This window comes from Camelus bactrianus, chromosome 3 (genome assembly GCF_048773025.1).
Source record: "Camelus bactrianus isolate YW-2024 breed Bactrian camel chromosome 3, ASM4877302v1, whole genome shotgun sequence".
In the NCBI taxonomy this organism is placed as follows: Eukaryota; Metazoa; Chordata; class Mammalia; order Artiodactyla; family Camelidae; genus Camelus; species Camelus bactrianus.
Window position 1 is genome coordinate 8,072,811 of NC_133541.1, and position 17,641 is coordinate 8,090,451.

General features: G+C 44.9%; 1 protein-coding gene across 4 annotated transcripts in view; it reads right to left on the reverse strand.

The window, feature by feature from the left end:
• The window catches only part of SEMA5A (semaphorin 5A), a 444,304-nt gene that overhangs the window by 127,826 nt on the left and 298,837 nt on the right, over positions 1-17,641 (reverse strand). For all 4 annotated transcript variants that reach the window (XM_074356161.1, XM_074356152.1, XM_074356145.1 and 1 more), the window contains 2 exons: positions 8,816-9,101; positions 4,929-5,064 (listed from right to left, as the gene is read on the reverse strand). In XM_074356161.1, the coding sequence (XP_074212262.1) occupies positions 4,929-5,064; positions 8,816-9,101 (422 nt within the window). The remainder of the gene's footprint in view (positions 1-4,928; positions 5,065-8,815; positions 9,102-17,641) is intronic.

Below are 17,641 nucleotides of genomic sequence, written 5' to 3' on the forward strand. Positions count from 1 at the left end.
CCTGGAGCCAGCAGCAGTATTTCAGGCCCAGGTGGCATTCAGCAGTCTGCCTGCTGGGTGAAGTTTTGGACATGGGTTTTGCTTTCTACGCACAGTGTTTTTTGTTTTTTTTAAATTGACATCATAGAAATCAGGAGACATAATATAAAACTGAGGACCTCTGGCTGCTCTTAAGGACGCTGGGGACCTGGGATACTTGGAGGCCTGGGTGGGCCGGGACTGCCTGGCAAGACCCCTTGTGGTTTTCACTCCTGGACCCCCTGTCTTATAAGTCAGCAACCTCAACTGTCACTGTGATGTTGTGATTTGTAATAAGAAATAAATATTTGGTCTTCATCCCTGTTCTGTCACCGAGCTCTTAAAACCCTTGAAATTTCCTAAGTGATGACAGTAGTAAAGATGTCTTTTGTTACGGCAATGAGGCGACTTTTGGAAAGCACCTAAGGATCGGGGCTGGTTTCCAGGGGACCCAACCATGTGATTAGAGGGCTGGAACTTTCAGTCCCAGTACCCTGACATCCAGGGAGGAGAAAGGTGCTAGTGGTTGAATCCATCTCCAATGGTCAATGATTGAATCGATCTTGCCTGTGTAACAAAGCCTCCAGGAAAACCAGAAGGACGGAGCTGTGAGCTGCCAGGTTGGTGAACACATGGAAATTCAGGGAGTATGTCCAGCTCAGAGAGAGCTCCATGCTCTTTCCCCAGACCTTGACCTTTGCATCTCTTCCATCTGGCTGTTTCTGAGTTATTTCCCTTATAACAAACCAGCGATCTAGTAAGTAAAATGTTTCTGAGTTCCATGAGCCAATTAATGAAATTAAAGAGGGGGGTCATCGGAACCATAGGGCAGAAGCATGGGTGCCAACCTGGACTTGAAGCTAACATCTGAAGTGAGGGTCAGGGAGAGTCTTGCAGGACTGAGCCCTTAACCTGTGGGATCTGATGCTGTCTCTGGGGAAACAGTGTCAGAACTGAATTGAATCATAGGACGCACAGCTGGCGTTGGAGAATTGCTTGGTGTTGTGAGAAAAAACCCTATAGGTTGGAACTGAGTGACAAAATTGCCAGCCAAGGACTGGTTTTAAAGTATACTTTACGATGGCCTGGTTTCTCTAACCAGCTTATGATGAACATCTCACCCAAGGACTCTTTTTCAAATATTTTGAAGGCTATTTAAATTTATAGCGTACATTCATTAGCTCACAAGGAACCCACCTCGCTCTCTAATGGGCTGCAAATTCTCTAGCTGTGCCTTGTACAGTGGGCTCCCGCAGTGTCTGTGTGACACCCTGGGGACTCTGGGCAAGAGGAAAACAGTAAAAATAGTAAAAACATAGCCATCGTGCTCGTGTGGCTCACAATCCATAACGGTGTCTTGCTAACGCCTCTGAAAATCATAGGATCAATACTTCTACTAATTCTTGGACAGTGAGACTTGCATTCTTGTTTGCTTGTTTCAGGGACCACTGATCCACCCTTGTCCTAGACCACCAGCGAGCTAGGTGGCAAATCTGCGGTCACAGCCTCACACTGGGAGCGCCAACTGTGACGGCACCTTCCTCCTGTCTTGCTACAAACACGCACTGCACACCAGATGGTGCGGACAGCTCGGCCAAGCCCCTTCATTCGGCCTTCCAGCAATGGCTTCCTCGTCTGCTTGACCACGTCTAAGGGTCTATTTTCCATTTCAGCTCCATCATTTCTGATTCGCACTAATCAAAACTGCACAGAAAACTCCAGAGTCTGTCCCACGGCAGCCGTGCTGCTGGGTCTGGATAATGTTTTCCGATAGTGATGGACGGTTGTCCTGCTGGGTGAGACAAGAAAGTCTGGACGACTTTGGGGGACTGCAGCCTTTAACAGGGCAGACTTTTACAGCACCTGCTACCGTGGTTGCTATATTGTAACTGACAAAATTAATGGGTTTTATTCTGTTTTGTTACTGTTTTCAATAGAGATTTCTGCGTTAAATCTTGAAAAAATGATGCACTGTTCCTCTTAACCCTTTCTTCTTCCTGAACCTGAATCACATATCTGCTCCGATAATTAATTAGCTGCTCCTAGTATGCAAGAACTGCATAGAATTCCAAATGTTAGTAGGCAAACAATAATAAAAAAGAATCAAAGCACTTTCCATTGTTGGTTATTGCAAACATAAGGCCCTTTAAACAGAACCAGTGGAGGGATCCTTAATTGAAAACACATTCCCACTCTTTTCCAGCCTAGACGGTCTCACGGAAGTCAGTAGGGTCGCCTTATGTTAGCAAGGTTATCAAATATGCTAAACAAAAAGAAAACACTTGGTACCTATTTGCACCAGGAGTTATAGAAAGAATCACCATAATCCACAACTTAGCTTCCAAGGAAATCTTAAATTCTACCCGAAGAAGACAAGCTCAGCTGAGCAAGCTTCCTGTCTGAAATGCACGCCACATCCTGAGGGATTCACTGATTCCACTGCAGGGCCCGACTCCCAGCTCACAAACGTGAGTAAGCCCTTCAGTGTGACGCTGGCATTGTAAGACCAGATGGCTGTGGCCGTAGGAAATGAGGGGATTTGCTGTGTGAGACAAATACACCCAGGCTGAAAGTTATCCACTGCCTGGAGGAGGTCAGGCATCGCAAGGTTTATTAAATTACTGTTCACTGTGAAGACTTTTGCAATAGAAACATCAAGACGCTAAAAGAACACTATAAATAGAGCGAGCACCTTTGTTAATTGCTTTTTAACCTTCAGGATTTTACAACGGGCTTTCTTTTTAATTCTTATTTTTTTTATTGAAGTGTAGTCAATTTATAAGGTTAGTTTCATGTGTACAGCAAAGTGATCCATTTATAAATACACATATATATTTCAGATTATTTTCCATTATATGTTATTATAAGAAATTGAATATAGTTCCCTGTGCTATATGGTAGGTCCTTGTTGTTTATCTGTTTTATACGTAATATGTATCTATTAATCCCAAACTCCTAGTCTATCCTTACAACGAACCTTCTTAAACAGTTAAATTTTACCCCAAGATTCAGGGACCCGGGTAGGCTGAGATGCAGAGACTCAACAAAGGGGAAAGAGAGCTGGTGTTCAGCTAATAATTACATGAACCGCACATGTCAGCAGGAAACGTGACTGCTTCACATCTCGCTCCCACTCAGCTGTTGGCTTGCCTGAACTGCTTTGTCCAGCACTGAACTTTCTTCCTAGTAAGACTTGGATAATAAATATAAATCTGATCACACAGTTTCCTGACTTATAAGCAGGGCTAATGATGCCCCATTTTATAGAACTGCTGAGAGGAGAAACTAAGACAAAGCACATAAAACAGATATTCCTAAAATAGCCCCCCTTCCTCACTTTACTGATGAGAACATGAGATGGGAGAGGCCAAGCAATTCGCTCAGGTAAAGCAGTAACCCCTCCCAATTCCCAACCCCATGGTCTTCAGGGGAAAAAAAAAAATCAAAACAGTTAGAACTGAATAGCCCTGGCCGAAGTCCAATAAAGTGTAAAATAACTGAACTTTTCCATGCTCCCAGCTTTCTCACAAGCCAGAGATTTTATGTGTTAGGATGATAAACCAACCAGAGTGTGGAGGCCTGGCTACAGGACCCAGTTTGAGCAGTGACTAGTTATGGTAACTAAAGTGCTTCTGGTTGGAAGAGGTTAGGGTTTTGCGTCTGAGAACTGGGGTTGGGGTCCCAGCTCGGCCACTAATCAGCTAGTGTCCTTGGCCCGAGTTATGTGCTCTTAGGCTCAATGTCCTTCTGCATCTGTGGGAGAAGTAGTCACCAGTCAAGGCACCATTGTCAGAATGCAGCCTGGAGCGTGTGAAGCACTGACCCAGGGTTGGGAATGTGGTGGTGCTAAAACTTACATTTGATGGTGATGATGATGATGATGGTGGCGATGACGCTATGAAAGTTCTTCTCAGAAGGAGGGCCCTCAAGGGAAGCCTGCTGTGACGGACGAATGCCTGTGTCTCCCCAAGATTCGTATGTTGAAACCCTCACCTTTAGGGTGGCTGTATTTGGAGATGGAGCCTCTAAGGAAGTACCTGAGGTTAAATGAGGTCATAAGGGTGGGGCCCTGACCTCTTAGGATTAGCGTCTCTCCTTGCTCATTGGGGGAAAGCCTCATGAGGATACAGTGAGAAGGTGGCCCTCCACAAGCAAGGAAGGCAGTTCTCACCAGAAACTGAATTGGCCGGAACCTTGATCATGGACCTCTAGCCTCCAGAACTGTGCTATTTTGTTGCAGCAGCCTGGGCTCACTAATACATCTGCTGACCGACCACACACGAGTAAACTGCTTAATCTCTTTGCGTCTCAGCTTCTTCTAAACACGCGTAGATGGTAGTCGATGATGCACAGAGCCCCTGACAGCCTGAACGTGCTGCAGCTCTGCGATTTATGACTGAATAGCCGCCATCTGCTCTTCTTTACCCCTAGCTGCCCCATCGCATCTCGTTCACCCCAACAGGAAACCTCACCACATTCGCCAGTGAGAGCTCAGATTCTGTTTTTTCACCTCCACTGCTCTGTGCCCTGGACCCCGCTCATTACAGTGTCATTCATCAGGAATCAGAGCGTCTGAGGACACGGAGTCCAGCATCATTAGTCCTAATTGAAGCTCGGATTCCCAACCTGCTGCATTATGCTAGCCTTTTTCAGTGCAGCCACTGGCCTCACAGCTGACAAAAGGCCCTTTCTCGGTCCAGGCGCCTCAGTGGACAAAAGGCCTCGGTCTATTTACATGAGGCAAGCTGAGTGTGGGACCGTCCACAAGGGGTGAGGGGGGCAGCAGCTCACAGCTGCATGCTGCATGCACCGGGAGTTTAAATTATCCCAGCCAGTCTGGCTACACAAGTTCTCCACATGCTAGCTGAAGGGCTGACCATGGAGGAGTGCCCCTTTGTCCCCAGAATTACCTGGAAGTTGGGGTTGGGGTTGGGATATGGCAGCCAGGCAGACCGCGAGTTCTCCTGGTACTTGAAAGGTCCGTTAAAGGCCTGTGAGATGGCACTCAGGTTGAAGACACACACAGCCGAGGCAGCAATGCTATTCCTGGAAGCAAATGAGGAGAAAGGAGAAGGCAGGTCAGAGAGCACCCCCGGGGACCATGGTCCTCCTCGCAGACCCTGGGATGCAGAGGAAATGCCTTCTAGGGGAAGACTTGAGATCGGTCTCCTGACCACCCCCAGGATAAAGCTGATAAAGCTGAAGCCAATGAGTGGTGTCCCCTGTGGCTTCTTCATATGGGAACAAACACTTTGGGATAGAAACAAGGGTACTTAGTGGTTATGACACTTGTAATCTTGCCGGATGGGATTAATTCACCCAGCCACGTCGGGAGTGACGAAGGATTTTGAAGAGCTCTATGTCATGCCTTTAAAATTCCTGGAGGGAAAAAACGTTCTCCTCCAGCAGAGGGGCTCTCATCACGAGTCTAGCACAGCTCCTTTCCCACGCACTTGCCCGGTTACTGCAGCGGGCAGTGGGGAACGAGGCTGCTACCTCTAATTTTTTTAAGCCCAAGATAGTTGCCATTGTTTGTTATCCTTTAAAAGAATAATTGACTTAAAGTATTTTGCAAGAAATGCCTGTCAGAGACCCTTTGTACGTATATATTTTTCAATTTACAAAGCATTTTAAATTCAAAGGGTCAGGGAGAAACATCTGGTGCAGCACTGACCTAGGAGAACTTGAAGCCATGGTTGGGAATTCCAGCTGTGCAGAACTGAAGGCTGGGAATGAGGCGCTGTCAGCGTCTGCTGCCCTATTACTAAGGCGTGGAAACAGCTATACATGTTTTTTTGTTAAAGAAATCTGCGTTTTGAGCTCAGCTACGGTTTCAAAATTTCATGTTAATACTCTAAGCCAATGTTATATCTACTCATCAATTGTTTTTTCCTGAATCAAAGGAAAAGTCAAGAAACTCCAAAATGGAAATGGCTGCCTTATACTTGTCAGAGAAACACTGAATAGGCAGGTGGTAGACACCATTCTAAAGGCTTTGCAAACTCCAGTTCACTCGGTCTTCGTAAGGTAAGGAAATTCACTGATGAGGAAAGTGGGACCCAGACCCACCTGCCCCGAGTCACCCAGCCACTCAATGGGGGAATTGGACTTCAACCCCAGGTGGGCTGGCTCTGAAGAGGAACCTTTTGAATTTGTCTCGGTGACAGTTCTGTCTGGACAATATTTAAAAACACCCCCATGGGCAGGTAAGAGCCTTGAGAGCAGGGACGCGTTCTCCTTCTAGAAGCTGGAGCACAGAGAAGAGGGTTTGGCGAGGAGCACTGTTACCCCCACTGCTGGTGAGTAAAGTGATAAACGAAAAATATGAACTTATTCATACTGTGAATTTTCCATTTTTTTACATTATTCTCAGAAGAGAAAAACACAGGAAGTCAAAAAGTATAAGGAAGAATTAGCCTTCGGACACGTGCCTGGACTTGAGTAAGAGCTAGACGATTCTGTCTGAGCAACAGTGACCGGCGAGATGTACAGGGGGGCTTCTTCCCCGGGACCAGGTGACCACACCTTGGTCCTGGCTTGGTGACAGTCCAGGGGGAGCATTACATACTAACAAGCTAGAACAATGAACTTTATCCCCATCTCCCAGTGCAAAGGGATAAACCAAACCTACGAGCATCAGCACCAGAAAGCTTAGCTGGGGCATTTTCAGCTGTCAAGTCAGAGGCAGGTCATAACTGGGACCTTGGACTGTCATTCTTTCAATTTGGAGCAAGTCTTGTCAAGAACACAACCACTCCTGGGACGGTAAGAGTAAGGCTGAGACACAACGGGGAGCAGAGGCGGGAGGTGTTTTGGGTTTAGAGATAGATATATCAGAAAGTTGTTCCCAAGACCTAGTGAGAATAAGGATTTGAGAGAGAGGGAAGCTCCAGCAATCCTGCTTCTGCTGGTACAGACGCTCTATGTTGGGTGATTTCCAGCACAATGGGCACTTGCAACACTAAACAAATAGTCTGCAAAAGTCTGCAACTTATTTTTGTGAGTATCTAAATTGACCATTCACCCTCTCAGAATGGCCCAGACACAGAACTTTTGTAACTTTTCAAATTGTCTGACTTTGCCCGGAGATGGGGGAATGAACAGCTAAGCTAGCCAAGCTCCCATTGTGTGTAAAATTGGTGTTAGCTGAGCCACTGAACATTCATCTTGTGCAGCCCACACTATTTCTTCAACAAGGTTTGGGAAAGCAAATCAACTTCAGAAACAATAAATTGATTGTTTTTTAAAGAAACTTACCTAGAGAGAAAATAAGCTCTGGGGTTGAAAACCAGGTTTACAGTAAAGATTGTCGTGTGGGGTCGGGGTGGGCAGGGAGCCATCCATTTAGTCTTTTCTTTCTAACTTCACATCAGAAAGAAGACTCCTCATGGAGTGAACGTTATTATCAGGGGAATATTAACACTTAAGCTCAGCAGTGGGAAGAGTAACAGGGAAGTAAGATGCAGATAAAGTGACTCTTTGGAAATGCAATTCACGGGCAGGCTTCTGATGCAGGAGAGACGAAAGAGTAAGTTAACAAGACTTGAGAAGCAGAGGAGACATCATAGGGTGACTGACGGTCCCGGTTCACCCAGGACTGAGAGGTTTCCTGGGATGCAGGGCTCTTTGTAGGGCTAAAACCTGGGCACTCTGGGACAAACCAGGATGGCTGGTCATCCCATCCACTTTATCAGCACTTGCAACCCATCCTGATTCAGATCCTTTACTTTGGATACAAATATCTGGCTTTTGTCCAAACCGTTAGGTCACCAGATGAGAGCTCTCAAAGGTGATGCAAAGCAGAACCCACGCGGCACCACCCACACCATTCCCACAGCCAGCGCTGAAGCAAGTGGAGCTCAGGGTCCCCGAGCATCAGGGCCACCTGTGATTCCGGGGGCCGGAGTGTGATCATGTTGAGTCTTAGCACAGCACATCAGCTAGGAAGGGAAGTTAACTGTGGGGTCATGCTACCTTCCGCCAGACAGAGTGAACCGAAGTCAGGAAACTTCATACACTTGGCCTAGCCCAGAGAGTGTCAGCTGGGAAGATAGGAGTTTTTCCCCACAAGAAACAAAATACTATACTATTTTTTCCAAAAATATTTTAAAAGTAGAATCGTCATTTTAGAAATGCCTGAGTTAGCATCTTCTAGAACCATGGCTTGCAGTGTAGCTGTGGGAACGTGAGAATGTGTATTTCATACATGAGCAGGGGATCAGGGGAGAGTTACATTATCTCAAAGATCAGACTCCCCTGGCGATGCTGCTGCTTTCATGATGCGAAGATGCATGACTTGTGTATAGAAAAAAAAAAAAAAAAAGACATCTAATAGGTTCCAGCATTTCAAAAAATGCCCAGAGCACACTCACTGGCAAATCAGGAAGGAAGAATTCACAGAGGATAATTTGATGTGGCCATTACATAAGGATCGATCAAAACTTTTTGATTAGCTTAGTTTTCCTAACACCAGTCTTAGAAATCACATCACTTTTTGTAACATTTAATTCAGACTCAAAATCTGTTTTGGATGTTAGTCCAGCAAAATAAAAGAGATGACTTTAAAAAAAATTTTTTTGGGGGGTGAGGTAGTTAGGTTTATTGATTTATTGAATGGAGGTACAGGGGATTGAACCTAGGACCTGGTGCATGCTAGGCATGCGCTCTACCCCCGAGCTATACCCTCCCTGCAAAGAGATAACTTTTAAAGCAACCTATAAACCTCAAAGGTCAGAGAAGAGTAGATTCATTCGAACAGAGCAGAAGAGCTGGGAAGAAATGATTTCCAGTTACATACACATTGGTGGTAAAGATGCCATAGATCAAATCCAGCTCGGGCAAGAAGAAAGTGCCCTGCAGTTCGTTGTAGTAGAAAGGGACCTCCCCGGGGCGCGAGCAGTTGAGCCGGGCCTTCATGAACGTGGTCCACGTGTCCTCCAGCAGGAACCGGCCCCCGATGTCGTTCTTGCACACGCGGGCGGCTCGGGAGAACACGGTCTTCCCACAGTCATGCTCCACGGCGTTTTCTCGGAAGAAGAAGTAGGTGAAGTTGCCGATGTCGTAGGATGACACAAAGTTGGGTTCTAGAAACAACAGGAAAGGAGAAGAGTCTCAACACCCACTTGCTACTCCTTGGGGTCTTGCCTGATCAGTGTTTCTTCCAAACAGACTGTGCGAAGGAAACCTGACTCTCAAAGAACGAACGAGAGGCCTGATGAGTGACTTCACGATCCCGGCCACGGGGTGGAAAGCAGCACACCAGTTCTAAGCGACAGGACATCACCAGCGTGATGCCGCACAGAAGCATCCTGAGCTACTACTGCAGCCCTTAGGTCCACGCCATTAATACCATCAAACATGGACAGCAAAAGTCTGCAATAGACATTAAAGCCATATATAGCACTTGATCTGTATATTCTTTCAAAACCTTCAGAAAGAGAGGGAGCAAATGAGATTAAAAACGTGAAATGTGACTGTGATTCAGAACATAGGAGTCTAGTACCATGTTTGTTTGCGTAGAAAACAACAAAATTCTTTGATTTTACTTAGATCCGTGAGCATGACTTTGACACCATTTATGTGCTTTTAGTACGGGCTTTAAAAATGTTTTTCATTTGTGCAGACTGAAACAAGAGCTGAAACTCTAAACTGAGTGTTCTGTATTAGCTTTAGCAATGCCTGTTACTATGGTGACCACATAAATGTGATGATCAACTCTTATTTTCTCATTTCTTGGTTTCTGGGGAATCCATTTAGAGGAGAGAATTGTATTGAGAAGGACTCATTGCCTGGAAGGTTTCTGGTTTCATGATTAGATTAACTAGGGACTTAGAAATGACAAAATTGTGGCAAACCTTTACTTAATCACCAAGCTCATTAGGAATTCAGGAATTTGTTATGGATTTTCAACTGAATTTCATATACAGCATTGTAAGTGTTCTCTTCATAATTTCCCATTTGAGTCTATGGATGATAAAGGTGACCCCCTTTCAGACACAGATGTGCCCTAATACTTACCCTTAAAAACTCTAATAACTACGTTTGATTCTTACTCTTTTCTCTATTGCTAAGAGTTTTCCATTCAGTGAGCAAGTGTCTTCATTTTATGGCGCAATTAGGGTAATAGGACAATAACCTTTGATGTTCAAAATTAACGGAAAGACATGCACAACAACTGTATCCACAAGGACACATTTCAGGGACGATTAGTTCTGGGAGACTATTCACTTGGCCTTGTGCTTTGCCAGATCCAGTCAGGTTGTGCCCATAGCCACGTTATTAGCAGGACAACTGAAAATATGTTTGGTACAAGATGACCCATTAATGTGAAGCATAAGACCCCCCACAGGCTCACCTAAGCTCTGAAACACGGACGCTGATTCAGAGGCTGACGCGGAGGTGGCACTGACGACTACTCTGTCCAGGAAGGCTGTTGCCAGTTTTCAACCAAATTCAATGGAATTTCGATCAATATTTGATGTCACCACAAAATGTTTCAATTTATCTTAACTTCACACTCTAAAAATGTGACAAATATTCTACACTGCACATGTAACGTGTTCTTCTCCACGGTCCATGACATTGTTCTTAAGTCACTGAGGTACATTAATAGAGAGTTAAGTAAGAACTGATTTTAATTTATAAACTGCCAAACATAGTGTTTGATCACTTGCTTTAACTTGAAACGGATATTAAGGAAAAAAAGCCCTGGATTGCATTAAAATGTATAAGATGAAAGTTAGAAATATTTACTATTCAGTATGTTCTAATATCCTGGAAAGATGCTCCAGAAAACAGGAGGTCACACATCTCTGAGCTGTGTTTTGGGGAATGTAAAGCAAAACGGGGTATTTTTGAATCTGTGTTCACTGTGAGTCTCCCAAAGAGACTTATTCACTGAAGCAGACCCCAAAAGCAATGATATGAAACAATGACAAAACTACATTTGTTTCTACAGATAATATCCGCCTGCAGGTCTAATTCTGAAGAGAAGACAGAATCATTTTAGAATAGGTCCTGCATCCAGCTTCACATACCCAGACTAGTTTGATCATTGTACTGAAAACAAAAAACCATCATCACCATCATCCAAACAACAACACACCTCATCTAAAATGAGGAAAACAGGACAGAAGATGCAGGACAGGTGTGTCTGCTACAGCTCCCGACACACCCGGATGAGAGGTGAGGCAGCGTCCACAAGGTTTATCAAGCACCCTCATGACTACCCACGTCTGCTCTAGCTTGGGGACAAACAGCATGAAAACCACATCGTGAGTGTCTCTAGGATCTCGGAGGTCATGAGCAGGAAGCGAGGCGCTGCAAAGGTAGAGATCTGCTGATGTCTTCCAGCTCAAGACCGATCTATAGTTGCACATCTCTCTGGAGTGCTACTAATAGTGTGGTGTGAGGCCCCACGCCACATGCTTCCCATCCACACGTTCACTGAACCCACGGGAATCACAGAGGGAGGCGCGGTGTTACTCCTCCTGTTTCATAGATGAAGATGCGGAAGCCCAGAGGTTGAGGAATCTGTCTACGTTCACACAACTAGCGATGGGAGTGAGTTATGTCCTGATTCCAGTCTGACCTCAGAGCCTGTACACTCGCACCATTACACAACACTAAAGAAATCAGTAAACAACATTCAAGAATAGGACTTGGTGGCGGAGGCTAGAGCTCAGGGGTAGATCACATGCTTAGCATGCACAGGGTCCTGGGTTCAATCCCTAGCATGGCCATTTAAATAAGTAAGTAAATAAACCTAATTGCTACCCGCCAAAAAATGGGAGAGGATATAGCTCAATGGTAGAATGTCTGCTTAGCATGCATAAGGTCTTGGGTTCAATCTCCAGTATCTCTATTAAAAAATAATAGTAATGATTTTTTAAATAAATAAATAAACCTAATTACCTCGCCCTAAAACAAAAACAAGCAGAAAAGCAAAAAGCAGCAGCAACAACAAAACTAAGTTAAAAAACAAAACTAGACTTGGGATTCTGGGCAACGCTTTGGAAACCAACATGGTGAGCGAGGTTTACTCGGGACCTAGATGAGGAGGCTCTGAGGACAGACAAGAGGGGAAGACAGATGCCCAGATGAATCTTTTCCTTCCGGCTATTAGAGACATCAGGGATGCCACAGAAAGAGAGAGTGGGAGGAAAAAGGCAACAATCCAAGGGCTTATTAGACAAGAATATTGTCAGGAGGCGTCCGTCCCAACTTCAGAGATGACGCTTCCAACGGTGCCCACCAGAGCTAGCGGCTCAAGGGTCCCCACCCCGTGCCTACAGCCTGGTCCACGGACCAGTCTCCCTCAGATTTCTCATGTGGGGGGTACTGAGTAATGTCAAGCAGACTGGCCCACAGTTTGCTCCATCCACAGAGAGCCTCCAACATCTCTCCAAACCACTTTTATGATAGGTTGACATAGAGCTTTTTAGCTTTCTAGAAATGCTCAAATGTATTTTTTTTTTTTTTTTTTAGCTTTTTAGCTTTCCAGAAATGCTCAAATACACTTTTCCCCCACTGGGAAAACAAGGGAAGAATCTGTGCCCAGCATGTCGTATATGTGTGACTCTAACTCACCATGTATTGCAGGCTATTTTAGTTGGGGAGCTAAACGACACTTGGAAACACACCCTACAGCCTCACAGAGGTCCTGCAGGATGACGATGGGCCCTGACTGTGTGACCTGCTGTCACACCAGGAAGCTCCAGAGCCTTCTGAACCTCAGCCAGCATCCTGTTCCTTTTCCAAAGAGGTCAAAAGCGGGAATAATTGTTAAATAGATGGCCAAGGAGCTATTCCATCCATAGCTAGGTAGGGGGTGTTCGAACCTCACCAGGCAGGATAATAAGATGCATAGGGTTTCCCTTCCATTATTTAAGCTCTGTTAAAATGCAGTCCATCACAAGCTAGTATTTGTCACTCCTGAGTGAACTGAACAAGTCATAAGTCAGTGGCCTTCTTGCCCACAATGAATGTGAGTGTGTGAGAGAGAGATCCCTCGTTCATTATTGTTAGAGCTACAAATGAATAGAAGGTACTGCTAATTCAGAATAAAAACAGACATGAGAACACATCAAGCTTATTATAAACCTATGACGGAGAAGCTGTTTTTTCCTTATGTTGGTAAAACACACTGAGTTATAGATTACAGAGGATTCTACAAAATGTGTCTTGTTATAAGAATTACGTTTCATGATACAAAAACTTTTATTTTGCATGTTTACCTACATTAATGGTGACCATGAAGACGGGAGTACTGTGAAAGGACCCATGATATAAATAAACGTGCCTAATGAGAAGAACGAAAGTATCTGCATTTTTGAGAAGATTTTGACCTTGGAAAACCAAACACTGAGCTTCCGGATGGACCACCCACTCCCTCGTCTTCCTCTTCCTACTGCGTCAGTCTATGTTCAACAGTTCAATCTCATGATTGACCAGACCACTGAAGAGAAATATCTGTCTAAATTGATGAGAACGGACATCAAAGACAGAAAGGAATTCTAATTTTCCAACTTTACAAAAAATCTTACTTAGAATCAAAATCTATCATAAGTTTTTTTTTTTTTTTTGCAACCAAAGGACACCTTGAGATACCCTTGCTGAAGGCAGACTGGAAGACGGCGGGGGTAGAGCTTGTGTGGGATGTGGCTCTGCCTAGTCCAGCTTGAAGCCCCGGGCTGGACCACTCAGACCCAGAATACACCTTCATCCTGTAGGACAACTCGGTGCACAAAAGACCTGCTTTGCTGTGAGGATTAGAGAGACCTGCACAAGGTGCACCCCAATAAAGGAGGACTGTAAGTTTTATTTCATGATTTACTTTGATTTCCCTTTTAATAATTTATATTTAGTAGAAATTCACATGATAATGAACACTCAAACATGCATATATTAAAAGCTGAAAGGTGATCAAAAGGTGATCAAACAGCCAGACATTTCACAAATAAGGAGTTCATGGATACAGTCCTTAGACACGACACTCAGTGAGTCAGAGGGCTTCAGTTTCCTAGTTTATTGATGTCAGTCACCATCAGGACCATCTCTGTGTGTATTCCTAGATTTCAGACCCTCCTTACTGCACACGTTGTTTTGGCGATATGAAAATGTGCTGCAGAGGGTTCCAAAGTTAAGCTAATTTCATTTAGGTATTTATTAAGAATGGGTAAATTAAAGTACAATTAAATGAAGTAAAAAGTGGCTTAAGAGCCATTAATGTACTGAAGTTTGTTCCCTACGATTTCTAATAAAAGATAAAAGGTAGATGATAGATACAAAGATAAGCAGACAGACAGACAGATGGATGGACATACGTGTGTGATGTACATACGTCTGGTATTGAGGTCTATGTATATATGGCTCAATACTTCCATCTACTGGCTGTATGAACTTAGTCAATTGTTTACCAGCACACACTCTCAGTTTCCTCCTTTCAAAGTGGTGATGACAACACCCAGTATTCAGTATCGCGGTAAGAGTCGACGGCAGTGAATGCAAGTGCCTGCCACTTGGCTGCTAATCATCAAAACATAGATCCCTCTTGATTCACATATGTAAATTAGTCTATAAATAGCAAATATATAAATTAATAATAAATGTATAAATTAGTACAAATGCACCTGTTGGTAAACAGGTCATCAGTATTTCTTTAACAAGCTAATCCATTACCTTTGCGTTCTGTATATCAGATTAGAGTCTATGTTCCTTTCAGTGGGTCTGGAACCAAACACAGTGGAGGGTCCGTGTTAGAGACGAAGGCTTTAATGCTGGCCAGGGTCCTCTCCATCGTCAGGGACTGACTGATCACCTGCTGCGGGGACTGTCCTGGGCCCTGGGGATCCCACAGCCCACACCCTCAAGGCCAGTGTGAGGAATCAAACACGACACAGACCAACAAGTAATCGCAGTGATGATGAGGACAATGGGGGCCAAGGACAGCAAGGAGAAGAGTAGAATCAGAAAGGAGGGGCTCTGGGGAAGGACAGATGTGGGGTTGGAAGGGGCCCCAGGCCAAGCATGGGACAGAGAGAGTGGCCTGAGACTGCTAATGCCGAGACTCTAATGTTGGCCAGGGGAGGTGTGACGCTAGTCTGGGCACAAAGGGATCAAAGGGACAGGTGGTTGGTTGAAGGCCAGACCAGGGCAGCAATTCATAGTGAGGAATTTGGAGTTCAACTGCCACTGGAGAGACACTGAGAGCTTTAAAGACAAGCGTATGACCCAGATTCCCATGTGTGTGCACGGAGGTCGTGGTGGCCAGGTGAGGCTGGGGGTGGGACTGGCCCAGTGTGTCCTCACTGACACAGCAACACGGGCCCTGCAGCCCAGGCCCTTCCTTTACTGAACAGCTGGCAGAAGGAAAGTCACAGCTAAAACACAGCAGGAGGACTAGACGTGGGGTCCCAGCAGCCGCATGTGGTTCCTTCCTTCTTCATGGGAATGTGCCCTGTTTAAAGCATGTGATTTACATGAAGTTGCTGATTCAAACAGGAGCAACTTGTACCACGTGGGCACAGACTGTGTCCTCCTGAATGAGAACTGCCACCTGTACATGAGCATGAAACCCTAGGCGGGAAGGGTATATAGCTCAGGGGTAGAGCGCACGCTCAGCACCCAAGAGATCCCGGGTTCAATCCCCCGTAACTCCTCCAAGCAGAAATCAATGAAGACACCTAATTACCTCCCCTCAGAAAAGGAACAATACAAGCGAACAGGAAACTCACAGCCCAAAGTCTTCACCTCGGATTCTCCTCTCTCTGTGTCTACAGGAGCTCCATTAACTGGCTGTCTGTCTGCCTGTTCGAGCTCATAGGGACAGAGAGACAGCCTTCCCGAGTCTGCTGCCTCTCCATCCCAGGCACACAGCCTCTGGCAGCCTTGCCAATCTCCTGTAAGGTTCTACCAAGTCACACCCTCCTAGGCTCGATTAGTGACAAGTAATTTCAGGCCTATGTATTTCTGAACATTTTCAAAGTAGAAAGTTTCTACTGACCATGTTCATTTTTTCCTGATTATATTTTAAAGGTATAGGTTCACTTCTTTTAGGAACCAGTCATTTAACCTGCAGAATCCTAAAACTTAGGAGTTTTCTTAATTGGATTAGTAACTTTAATTCAAAGATCTTGGAACTACTTTAATGCCTATAAAATAGTTTTAAAGACTAAGACGAGACCATGTAAGACTTAATTGAAAAAAGATACTGGACTCCAACATTATGCAGTTAGAATAAGCAAACGTATGTGAGGGCTCGGTCTTTGTCTCTTGAGCTGATCTGGGCCAGGGCAAGACAGAAGACGAAAATACCGAGGAATGACACTATCCAAGCATGCAGCAGTGAACGGAAAATTGTGAGAGGCCACTGGCTGAAGGAAAACAAAGAGTTTAATAGAATAATACGGAGACAACTTTGCTGAAACACAGAGAAGTGAGTATCTTATAAACAAGATGACAATATGATTTATGGTCCAAACTGGAAAACCTTTGAGAGGCAAAGGCAGCAATGTTAATTATCATGCCAGTTGCCAGGAGTGATCCAGGACTGTTACCAGGGAAGTGCTATGATCTCTGGATAATGAACATGAAACTGTTCCCTGAGTGGTTACGTAACCACAGCAAATTTCTACATAATACGTTGTATTCTCAATAAGGGGGCATATCTTCTTTGTGTGGATTTTTTTTATTTTGGATGCAGGTCTCCATATGATTTAGTGTATACAGTTGGTACCTTTGGCTTCATAGTATCTTGGTGGGGGAAGGAAGGGTGGATTCACTTGTTCTCTGTTGAGATATGCAAACTGAAAGTCCAAACGACTTATTGGCAAGTATAGAGCCTTCACCACAAGACTGAAGGGATTTTGTGTCTAGCTAACTTTCAGGAACTTAGCACTCAATGACCAGGACAGAACTCAACACTATTTTCCAAGAGCACCACAAGAATCGATCCCTTCCTGCTCCCTACCAAACGTGTCTGCCCACAAAGGGCAGAGTTAAATAACCCCATAAGCTCTTCTGCTTTGGGTTTAACCACCCAGGTCATTCCACCTCCTTTGTCGAGCTTTCACCAATCCAGAAAACACCCACCACCTTTTCCCAAGTTGCCATATCCATCTTCCAAGGCAACATGTGCATAAAAGTGTGGACATCAGGAGACAGATGGAAGCAGCTTATGAAGTCGCTATTTCCGAAGATGTTGGCTAAACAAAGGGGATGCTGGGAGCCCGTAGGAGGGGAAGGATCTGTTCACAAATCCTAGCTCGTGTACGCATCAGCTGTGCGGCCCTGTTCAGGTGGCTGATCCCTCTGACCACAGTCTGCTCATCTGTAAATGAGGACAATGTCATCTCCTTTGGACAGCTGTGCAGAGGATTCCAGATGACACATATGTGGAGTCTCCCATCTCCCTGGAAAGTTGTAAACAGCCACCATGACTCCTCCTTGCACCAGGAGTAACTGGAGGGACCAGAGACTCCAATGTGAGCACGGACCGGCAGATGGCAGGCAGGGAAGCCATTTATGTAAGCTCTTTCCTGATCCTATAAAGATCATTGGGTTACAACACAGTTTCCAAAATACATCCGTCCCCCAGAAGACAGACAATTCTGCCCAGTGCCCT